Consider the following 11,686-nt stretch of genomic DNA (forward strand, 5'->3'; position numbering starts at 1 on the left):
AGTTACCTTTGGTTCTGATTTTAAGCTGCTGGAATGGAATTTAATTCATAAAGCATCTCCCTGCCTAAACACACATACCCATTGTTTATTAGAATGCCAGTTTTCACATATGTCTAGCTCTGTTGGGGCTTTCTTTTCTTTCTAGTGTCAACAACTCAACTCTGTTTTTGGTATTGGTATTACAATTGGAGAAGGAAAATCTGTGGTTGGTCCTTATTTCCCTATATACTCAACATTTCCAATTCCCCATGCAGCACTTTTTCCTCCTTATGACTTACCAAATAAATTTAAAAATTAAACTTCAACATATATTACCTACATTTTCAATACAGAACAAGTTTATTCTTGTTCATTTGGATTATTTTGTAGTTCTGGAGGTTTTTTTGAAAGTATCTATATGATATGTTTTAAACTGTAATATTTCTAACACTTAGACTCTCCTATAACTTCACTAATAAATAAACTCTGTTTTAAAGGCCAAACAAGGCTATTTTGTGAAAAGGACAGTTTTATTTTAAAGTTAATTTTCTGGTCTCTTTAAAGCTACCCAGAATGGAATCCTGACAATGATACAGGACACACAATGTAAGTTAAAATTTTTAAGCTCTTGTTTATAAAGGAGATCATTATAAGGAATTCAGGTTAAACTTTCAAGATTTATAAACAAAAAATGTTTTCTGAGTATCTTCATTAAAAATGAGAGTTTGGTATAAGTCACTGTGGGTAAAAGAATCTTTAGAATTTTAGTTTTTATGTTAGTGATTTTTATTTTGTTGTTATTATAGCTTTTTCCCTAGTTACTTCACACATATAAATGCCTACAACGATTGGAATTATAATCACTAAAGGGGTATTTTAACAATAAATCTTAAATTATTTCTGATGGCCCTCTTTGTCATTCATTACATTTTATGTCTCACGTTACTAGGGGTGATCCATTCATGCTGCAGCAGTCTACAAACCCAGCACCAGGAATTCTGGGACCTCCACCTCCCTCATTTCATCTTGGGGGACCAGCAGTTGGACCAAGAGGAAATCTGGGTGATTATAAAATTTGTTACCTTTCCCTAAGAGCTTTTACCATAAAAATGAAATGCAGTGATCAGAGGTAAAAGAAGGCTTGTTGAAAAACTATCCAAAAATAACATATCACATGAGAAGACATGGTTCTTACTATATTTGTGGTAACCTCTGATTTGTGTTTGAAAGATGTCCCGTTTTCCTGAGGCGCCTGGGTGGCTCAGTCGGTTTAGCGTCTGACTCTTGATCTCAGCTCAGGTCTTGATCTCAGGGTTGTGAGTTCTGGCCCCGCATTGGGCTCCTGGCTGGGTGTAGAACCTACTTTTAAATAGAGAAAAGAAAAAGAGCGGTGCATGTGTGGCTCAGTTGGTTAAGTGTCCCTACTCTTGGTTTCTGCTCAGTTCATGATCTCAGTGTCCTGAGATGGAGCCCTTTGTAAGGCTCTGCACTCAGCAGAGAGTCTGCTTCTCTTCCTCTGCCCCCCCACCAGCCCACTCTTGTGTGTTCTCTCTCTCTCTGTAAAATCTTTAAAAAAGGAAGATGTCTCATTTTTCACTTAAAACTGTTAAGTGTATTTATTATAAGATTAAAAAAACCACTTTTTCTCCATAAAGGTGCTGGAAATGGGAACCTGCAAGGACCAAGACACATGCAGAAAGGCAGAGTGGTCAGTAATACAGCTCTTTCTTTTACTTTGTTTTTTGGGGAAGTGTAATTTAACTTCGAGATTTCTATAAATTGAACCTGTATTGTAGTTCTTTATTATAGAAAGACTGCTATTGCTTGAAAACCATCAGGCTTTTACATGACTTTTTTCATATACCCATAGTATAGAGATCTCACCTTGAGTGTACCAAATTTTGCTGCCCATTTATGTGTACAGTATTCTATTTAAAAATAACTGCAGAGGTTTTCTGAAACTTTGGGATATATCCCAGTGAATCTGACTTCCTGTGTAGTTTTAAAATTCTCTAGAATGTTAAGGAGTAGTTTTAAATACTTAATCTGGTGTGGTTAACTTTAGACTTGAAACTTCTAATATATAACTTGTTTCATCTTGATTCTCAAGAGACTTCTTGACTTGATTTTTTCCTAATGGATAGGAAACAAGTAGAGTTGTTCACATCATGGATTTTCAGCGAGGGAAAAACTTGAGATATCAACTATTACAGCTGGTGGAACCGTTTGGAGTCATTTCAAATCATCTGATTCTAAATAAAATTAATGAGGTATGAGTTGAAATAAGTGTAGTATTTGTTCATTACTAATATATTTCCTGAAGGAATTACATGATTTTGTATTTTAAAAAGAACTCAATATAATTTTTTTAAATTTTATTTTATTTGAGAGAGAGTGAAAACTCAATATAATTTTAAATCATTAATATGGAATTTAATAGAGAAAAAAGCAAAGAGTTGAAGTGTGTCAATAACATTAATTTCTCAGCCTAATGGATTATTTAGTAAATTTATTAATTGTGGTCCTTAAGCAGTAAAATTATCATATTATTATTATAAGGGCTCTTTTATAAAGGATGATAATTATTTGAGAAGCCATTCTAAACTTTTACCAAAATGGGTGCCAAATTATTGTTTCAAATACAGTAGACATAATGACACTTGAGTAGCATGAAGATAGTGAAATCTGAGATGACCTTTTAAAAAAATAGCAAATTACAAAAACTAATGCTGTAATGTATGGTGATTAACATAGCATAATAATTAAATAAATAAATAATAGCAAATTAGCAATGTTGGTTCTGTTTTTAGACTCTTAAAAATGCTTTCTAATGATTAAATATATCTAGAAAGACTTGGCATTGTTCTTTTGTTTCAGAAATGATAATTTTGTCCAATTTTAGGCATTTATTGAAATGGCAACTACAGAGGATGCTCAAGCTGCAGTGGATTATTATACAACCACACCAGCATTAGTATTTGGCAAGCCAGTGAGAGTTCATTTATCACAGAAGTATAAAAGAATAAAGGTAATTATCGATTTTTTCCAGATTTGTACCACAAACCATTTAATATATCATTTTAATATTTATTAACTTTAGCTACTTTAAGTTGTTGCTAATAACTAGAATTACCTTGTCTATTAACAAATAATTATAGCATACCTGTCACCATTTGATTTGCCTTTTTTATTTGTGTGCTTGTTTATTATTTAGAAACCTGAGGGGAAGCCAGACCAGAAGTTTGATCAAAAGCAAGAGCTTGGACGTGTGATACATCTCAGCAATTTACCTCATTCTGGCTATTCTGACAGTGCAGTTCTCAAGCTTGCTGAGCCTTATGGAAAAATTAAAAATTATATACTGATGAGGATGAAAAGTCAGGTAATACCACATATAGAAGTTTTTAAGGAGGATCATGGGGGAAGGGAAGGAAAAATAAAATAAGACAAAATCAGAGAGCGAGTGAGACAAACCATAAGAGACTTTTAACTAAAGGAAACAAACTGAGAGTTGCTGGGGTGGGGGATGGGGTAATTAGGTAATGGGCATTAAGGAGGGCATGAGATGTAATGAGCACTAGGTGTTATATGCAACTGATGAATCACTGAACTCTCCCTCTGAAACTAATAATACACTATATGTTAATTGAATTTAAATAAAATTTTTTAAAAAGTTTTTAAGAGGGTGCCTGGGTGGCTCAGTTGGTTGAGCACTGCCTTCAGCTCAGGTCATGATCCTGGAGTTCCCGGGATTGAGTCCCACATCGGACTCCCTGCTCAGTGGGGAGTCTGCTTCTCCCTCTGACCCTCTCCCCTCTCATGCACTCTCTCACTCTCTCCCTCTCAAATAAATAAAATCTTAAAAAATAAAAATGAGTTTTTAAGATTATTTCTCAGTGCTTCAAGGTTTTTTGTGTGTATCTTCATTTTTAATAAAGGGAGAATAATTATCTTCTCACATAAATTTTAAATTTTCCTTGCCTGATAAATGATATTTTTTTAAGTCACAGTAGATTCTCAGTGTGTAGAACATTTAGTAAATACTGAGAAACTATAAAGTGGAAAGTAAAGATGGTATTCCAAGTTTGCATCCAAAAAAATCTCCCCATGTGTGTATGTAGGTATACTATTTCTTCCTTGCCTCAAGTGGTATTACATTATACTGTTGCTTTCCACTTTATATGTGATTCCATTGAGTAAACTAACAAATTTAACTTCCTGAGTTGATGGATATTTAGAGGTTTTTGGACTGTACCATTGGTGCTATGGACTTGGCAGCATATACATTTTTACATATTTGTATCATATAATTGAAGGATAAATTTCAGAATTAGAATATTTGATACTGCCAAATTGGTCTGCAAAAAATACCAGTTTATAATCACTTGTGGTTTTTCGTTTTAAAAATTCAGAGTAAAAAGCATCTTTATTTTGTTGTTAACTCTTGTATATGGCATTTAGAGTTTGTATCTTTCCAGACTTTTTAAGTTAATTTTTTCTTACAGTATTAAGTAATATCTTGTAAGCTGATTGCTTTTTTTTCCCTTTTTTTTAAGGCCTTTATTGAGATGGAGACCAGGGAAGATGCAATGGCAATGGTTGACCACTGTTTGAAAAAGGCCCTTTGGTTTCAGGGGAGATGTGTGAAAGTAGACTTGTCTGAAAAATATAAAAAATTGGTACTGAGGGTATGTAGTAATGGATTTGTCATCGTTATAAAGCTTGTTTCACATATTTCAAGCCACGACATTCTTAAATACTTTTATTTGTTAAGAATATAGGGTTTGGTTATTTAAAGATAGCAACCTTTTTCCCCCTGGTATTCTTCAGAAGTTTGTTGTTGTTGTTTTTTTAATGATGTTACGTTAAAAATGCCTTTATTGCTTTTATCTATTTTAAGATTTTATTTGAACTTGAGTTCTGCTACCAAAATACTTACTATCCACTTGCTCTATGCTCTGTTGAAATGTTGAGTGTAATGAACTGCTTACTTACATTCTTAGGTATGGTTACTGGGATTGAATAACCTTAGTTGATATAAAGAATGTTCCTCAACTATTAGTTAATTGCATAATTATATAATCTGCACATGAGCATATTCTAATACATTTATTTCACTGATACAAAATTTTGTCTTTCAGATTCCCAACAGAGGCATTGACTTACTGAAAAAAGATAAATCTCGGTAATTTCATTTTGTGTGTGTATATATACTGGTATATTCACCTTTTGTTTTCCAACTCAGGAGAATTAATTGAGGGGGTATCCTTTTGATTTCAGGAAAAGATCTTATTCTCCAGATGGCAAAGAATCTCCAAGCGATAAGAAATCCAAGATTGATGGTTCCCAGAAGACTGAAAGTACAACTGAAGGTAAAGAACAAGAAGAGAAGTCAGGTGAAGATGGTGAAAAAGATACAAAGGATGACCAAGCTGAGCAAGAACCTAACATGCTTCTTGAATCTGAAGATGAGCTACTTGTAGATGAAGAAGAAGCAGCAGCACTGCTAGAAAGTGGCAGTTCAGTGGGAGATGAGACAGATCTTGCTAATTTAGGTGATGTGGCTTCTGATGGGAAAAAGGAACCTTCGGACAAAGCTGTGAAAAAAGACGGAAATGCCAGTGCTTCGGCAGCTGCAAAGAAAAAGCTAAAAAAGGTAAAGGAAGATTGTATATTGACCTGTGTTGATAGAAAACTAGATCAGATAAAAGTTTCATATTATTTACACTAGCAGGGTCAGATTAAAGAGAATTAGTCACTTATATTAGAAAAAGTCAGTCATGAACCATAATATAAATATTTAAAAGTAAACTCTGCAATAAATAGGTTAAATAAGACTTTTTATAATAGTTGTTAAAAACTGTCAACTCACAGAAGAAAATTTTTACTAAGGAAGGAGGAAGACCTAAATCTGTATTTGTGTATTATAGTGGTAGTGTATAAGTACAGGTAGGCAGCCTTTTAGTCCAGCTTGTTTTTAAAAAGATGGGAGATACGAGTTTATAATAAGTTAATTGACCCAAGATACTTAAAACATTTTGCCACTCACTTAAAAATTATTAAACTTGGGGCACCTGGCTGGCTCAGTCAGTGGAGCATGCAACTCTTATCTTGGGGTTGTGGGTTTGAGCCCCAGGTTGGGTGTAGAGATTACTTAAAAATAAGATCTTTCTTTTTATTTATTATCTATCTATTTATTTTTTAAAGATTTTATTTGACAGAGCGAGCGAGAGAGGGAACACGAGCAGGGGGAGTGGGAGAGGGAGAAGCAGGCCTCCCACGGAGCAGGGAGCCCGATGCAGGGCTCGATCCCAGGACCCTGGAATCACAACCTGAGCCGAAGGCAGACGCTTTAACAACTGAGCCACCCAGGCGCCCCCAAAATAAGATCTTTTTAAAAAATAAATAAAAATTGTTAAATTTGAAAAATTCTATTTGAGAAGCATAAGCTATATCAGATAATTCAGTAGCTTTTAAAACATTTTTCTTAGAATACACGTTACAGATAAGCATATAAGGTGAATACAAATATAAAATTATATACATAGCATAAAGAAAGTAAAAAACCATGGTGTACTGATTATCTGTGTTAAGGATTAGAGCATTAAAATGCCCTTGAAGCTCCTTATGTTATAATGGCTCTTTCAATGCGATCTTAGTATTCCTGGTCCATTGGTCCTTTGTAACCAATGTTCAACTATTGGAAGACGAATTTTTAGCCTCCAGATTTTAATGGCTTGGTCACATAACAGTCTTCTTCTTCTTCTTTTTTTTTTTTTAAAGATTTTATTTAAGAGAGAGCTAGCGAGCACGAGCAGGGGGCAAGGGCAAAGGCAGAGGGAGAATTAAGCTCCCTGCTGAGCAGGGAGCCTGACGCAGGACTGGATCCAAGGACCCTGGGATCGTGACCTGAGCCGAAGGCCAACGCTTAACCGACTGAGCCACCCAGGCGCCTAGTCAAGACATAACTTGGTCTTAAAGTTATTTTTCTGGCTGAAGTGGGTGATTGTTGTATAATATGTTTGCACTCTTAAGAGCTGATACTTATTACATGCTATACATTTTTATGAGCTCTTTGTGTATGCTAATAAACTTAATCCTCACAGTAACTGTAAGCAGTAGATACATATCTTTGTTAACCTGGTTTCATGAATGAGAAAATTTAGGCATAGAGAAGTTCAGTAAATTGTCCTTGGTCATACTGCTTATAAGCGGCAGAGTCAAAATTTAAACATAGGCAGTCATGCTCCAGAGCTTGATTTTTTTTTTTTTCCTTTTTTAACCGCTACATACTTTAGACTGAGTGTTCTCTAAATAACAGTTGTATCATAAGATACTATCTTCCAAAGGATACCACTGAACTACTTTTATCAAATCACATTTTGATATAGTCCCTTGCAGCCTAATAGTTTTCAGAAGTGTAGAATATAATGTCCTTGTTTATTTTCTGCTCTTCGTGTGAGGCAAGCTTTTAATTATACACATTTAAAACAAAGCTGTTTAAAAAAAAAAAAAAAAAAAGGACAGTGATTTTGGGAGAGAAAGGAAAAAGTCAGTATTTTGAAAGAAAGAATAAAGACAAAGATGCTATCCCTTTCCCTTCAAGTAAAGCAGATGGAAGGGATGCTGCAGGATAATTGTTGCAGAGTAAATTTGTCTTTCTTAACAGCGTCGTTTCCCAGGGAGTATGGAAGGTTTTGTCACTCTAGATGAGGTTGGTGATGAGGAAGATTCGGAACTTCAGAAACTTCGTAAATCGGGCATGGCATTTAAATCTGGTGACAAAAATGATGATGGTTTGGTTGAAATTAAGGTGGACAAGATCGAGGAACTTGATCAAGAAAACGAAGCAGCGTTGGAAAATGGAATTAAAAATGAGGAAAATACAGAACCAGGCGCTGAACCTGCTGAGAATGCTGATGATCCCAACAAAGATACAAGTGAAAATGCAGATGGCCAAAGTGATGAAAACAAGGAGGACTATACAATCCCAGATGAGTATAGAATTGGACCATATCAGCCCAATGTTCCTGTTGGTGAGATTTAAGGCTTTGTTCTTCCCCTCTCACCCTTCCCAAGTTCTTAGTACTTGGTCTTACATAAACTCTGATAGCGTTTTAAGTTTTATTTCTCTGCAGAACAATTTGTAAATCTTAATTGACATATTCTTTCTTTTCCACTTAACCAGCTCTCCTCATTTTGTATTATCTTTTGTTACCATTTCACAATATGTTCTTTCTCTGCATAAAGGTTTCTGAGTATTTCACATTGCTTTTTTTTTTTTTTAATCTTTTATATTTTTGCCTTTTAAGAGTACAGTTAGGTGGGACCTTAAACATCAGTTAAGTACAATTAACTAATATGGTTTTTGTTTTGTTTTAGCTTAGGTTATATTGGACTTCTCATAAATATTATCTCATCCACCTAATAATGACGGAAAAAAGATTTGAGAACACTAATTAAAATTCTCGATTTACTAAATTTGTAAGAATGTATGTTTGTGTTCTAGGTATAGACTATGTGATACCTAAAACAGGGTTTTACTGTAAGCTGTGTTCACTCTTTTATACAAATGAAGAAGTTGCAAAGAATACTCATTGCAGCAGCCTTCCTCATTATCAGAAATTAAAGGTAAGGCTGAATCTAAAGAGGAGAGTCCCTTTATGAAAATAGATCGTGTATATTTATGCAAAGTAAAATGTGTATGGTACCTTCTGTAGACCCATCACAATGCCTTATCCTGGAGATGACACTTTTATTTTTATTTTTTATTTTTTTTTTAAGATTTTATTTATTTGACAGAGACAGTGAGGGTGGGAACACAAGCAGGGAGAGTGGGAGAGGGAGAAGCAGCCTTCCCGCAGAGCAGGGAGCCTGAGCAGGGCTCAATCCCAGGGCCCTGGGATCACGACCTGAGCCAAAGGCAGATGCTTAACAACTGAGCCACCCAGGCGCCCCTGACACTTTTATTTCTTTGTTGATGGGCCTTAAGCAGTCTAATGAATTCTAGGAACTTCTGTTGAGCCTTTTTCTATAGTACATTCTAATTAAATAATTGAATAATTTTCTAGCCATGTTATAAATTCTGTCATAATTAAAGTTATCTAAATATTTCCAAATGGGTATTGGAATATAATTTCTCTTATTTGGAAGATTCTGGAGGCCTGAAAGCCAAGTGGAATAATAAGAAGCTTTTCAACTTTGTGAAGTGCCATGTCCCTTCATACTTAATGATTTTTATATTGCCATTAAATTATTTATTAATAATGATACTCTGTGAGTTTTATGACCAGTGGGATATAAGGATAAATGAGTAAATAAAGCATAATGAAGCATAACAAATTCCTAGTCGGATATTTTGAAATTTGGTATTTTACTGACTTCAAGGACTGAGTTTTAAAACAGATAACTAGGGAAAAACTTGAAAGGAGTTAACTCATTAATTATAAATAACCTGGTTTTTTGCACTGTTTTATAGTAGAGAGCTATTGGAGTATTCCGTTATCAAACATGTTGTGTGTGTTGATTTAGATGGATAAAGATAGCCTGTGGGGGGGGGGGGTAGATAGCCTTGAATTTAGGAAATAATGCCAGTTCTTGGCTGTGTCACTAGTTTGAAATGAAATCAGATGAATCATGAAATCAAATGAAGGTGTTCTTTGCTACCTATATGTATCTTACATTTAGCATATGGAAAAAAAATGGTTTAATTCCATTAGCAGAAATTGTGTATTACATGGAAGAGTATTGAAATACAAAAGTTGTCTCTTAATGCTTGATACTTTATAAATGATATGCTATCTAATATTTTCTAGCTATTCTAATTTTCATTTGTTTATTGGAGGCGGCTCTCTTTATTATTATTACTTCTATTTTAAAGGAACTTTGTCGACTTCACTAAAATGTATTATGCAATATAATATTTTGCTAATGATAAATAACTTGGTACTTTCCTGAGTGTTTTTTCCAGTGCCTTTTAACCCTCTCATCAATTGGGAGTAACTATAGAGTTGAGAAATTCTACCCAGAAGTAAAGAAACTTCGGGTGTTTTAGATTTGGGGGGGGAGGGTTACTTATTAATGTCTTAATATGTCCAAAAACTCTAGAAATTACAAGTGGAATACAGGGGTCACTGCTTTTGTAGGTGAGGTGGGGGTTTTTTTGGAACATAGCCGTAGTCATTCATTTAAGTATTGTTTATGGCTGGCTTTATTGCTGTAACAGAATTGAGTAGTTGAAATAAAGAGTGGCCCACAGACAAAATATTTACTACCTTTAAGAAAATGTTTCCCCACTTTAATGGAAGATGCACTATTTGAATAAACGCATGTTATTTTAATGCATGTAATTTTCTTGGAGCAGTGGCAGTTCTTCTATGCAAGTATGATCTTTGTTTTCTTATCTCTGTAAGTTAATGTTAATTTTAAGTTGAAATAACCTCTTTTCACATTTTATCATTTTTTTCATGTCTTATGTACTGTGATCTAGTTTTGTATACTGACTTAAGAATAACTGAATCTTTAAAAACAACTGATAATGTTACAGTTAAATTACATTCAAATTCATAAACTTGGATAGAATATTTTATTTTGGAGTTCATCGATTTAGTTTTTCTTAGGTGACTTAATCCTTGTAATTTTTTTTTCTTTTCAGAAATTTCTGAATAAATTGGCAGAAGAACGCAGGCAGAAGAAGGAAGCTTAAGATGTGCAAGAAGCTTAACGATTTCAAAGAAAATAATGGTTCTTTGTTTTTAATGTTAACCTTTTTTAAATATAATACTGATAGTTAGAAGAAAACTATTGTACTCTTTTGTTTTAGTGGAAAAATAATAGATGTCTGTTCATGTGTTAAGTGTTACAGCAAAAATACATATACGGTTAAGTTAATGAAGAATTGTTTTTGTTTTATCAGAATGGTAACAGACCGAAGTACTTTGTAGAGACTGACTCGCTACTTAAGACAACTTGCACCACTAAGAAAAAAGATGTAGAATCATTCAGAGAAATGAAATTTAGTTCCAAGCTTCAAAGAAATGTCAAAACTTTTGATTCCATTCAATAAAGAACAAAACCAATTGTATTTTTATTACTTTCATCTGAAACATTCCACATTTTAATCTGAGCCTTGCAGACTTTTCATTTGGAGTTTGAACCTTTTTGGGTTGCTTTTTATTTGGAGATCTTCATTAATATGAGATTGGCAATTAAAAAGCAGGTGCAGTTTTCTTTTAATGTCATGCTGTTGTTTAGGTAATAAGAAATACTAAGTAATTGGCTTTAGATTTTTGTAATTTTTTCCCTCTAAGTTCCTGCTAGATTTCGTATTCTAGTAGTCAATGTATTTTCAGTGAAATGTAAAAATATTCCCATTCTCTTTGAGCAGTATTAATTTCTTGAGATCTTATTGCTTGTCACTTGAATCCTGTAGCTGTCATACATCTGGTATAAGCAACATTTGAGTTTTGAAGTGTGTAGACCATCTCTTCATATTTCAAGATGTAATTTTACATTTCTGCATTTTAAAAACAGTTTGGCCATAATCTAGACGCACGCTTCTAATTCATACACCTGCACATGTGACCTTTGTGAACAGAAATTTGCATGTATAATCTGTGTTTACTTGTAACTTTCTGGTAATATACTGCTTATATCTGTGGATTCAAGTTTCTGAAGTGAATACCAATAAAAAAAAAAACCTAGGCCA

At 33.9% G+C, this 11,686-nt stretch overlaps 1 protein-coding gene across 5 annotated transcripts in view; it reads left to right on the forward strand.

Annotated features, from left to right (window-relative positions):
• Window positions 1–11,686, forward strand: part of MATR3 (matrin 3) — a 46,803-nt gene extending 35,117 nt beyond the window's left edge. For 2 of the 5 annotated variants that reach the window (XM_021701942.2, XM_021701943.2), the window contains 12 exons: window positions 544–585; window positions 929–1,041; window positions 1,635–1,687; window positions 2,124–2,249; window positions 2,882–3,007; window positions 3,194–3,361; window positions 4,536–4,667; window positions 5,121–5,164; window positions 5,260–5,635; window positions 7,649–8,015; window positions 8,489–8,610; window positions 10,634–11,686. In XM_021701942.2, the coding sequence (XP_021557617.1) occupies window positions 544–585; window positions 929–1,041; window positions 1,635–1,687; window positions 2,124–2,249; window positions 2,882–3,007; window positions 3,194–3,361; window positions 4,536–4,667; window positions 5,121–5,164; window positions 5,260–5,635; window positions 7,649–8,015; window positions 8,489–8,610; window positions 10,634–10,684 (1,720 nt within the window). In that variant the 3' untranslated portion in view covers window positions 10,685–11,686. The remainder of the gene's footprint in view (window positions 1–543; window positions 586–928; window positions 1,042–1,634; window positions 1,688–2,123; window positions 2,250–2,881; window positions 3,008–3,193; window positions 3,362–4,535; window positions 4,668–5,120; window positions 5,165–5,259; window positions 5,636–7,648; window positions 8,016–8,488; window positions 8,611–10,633) is intronic. The other 3 variants (XM_044916693.1, XM_021701945.2, XM_021701946.2) reach the window with 3 other exon arrangements.

This window comes from Neomonachus schauinslandi, chromosome 7 (assembly GCF_002201575.2).
Source record: "Neomonachus schauinslandi chromosome 7, ASM220157v2, whole genome shotgun sequence".
NCBI lineage: Eukaryota > Metazoa > Chordata > Mammalia > Carnivora > Phocidae > Neomonachus > Neomonachus schauinslandi.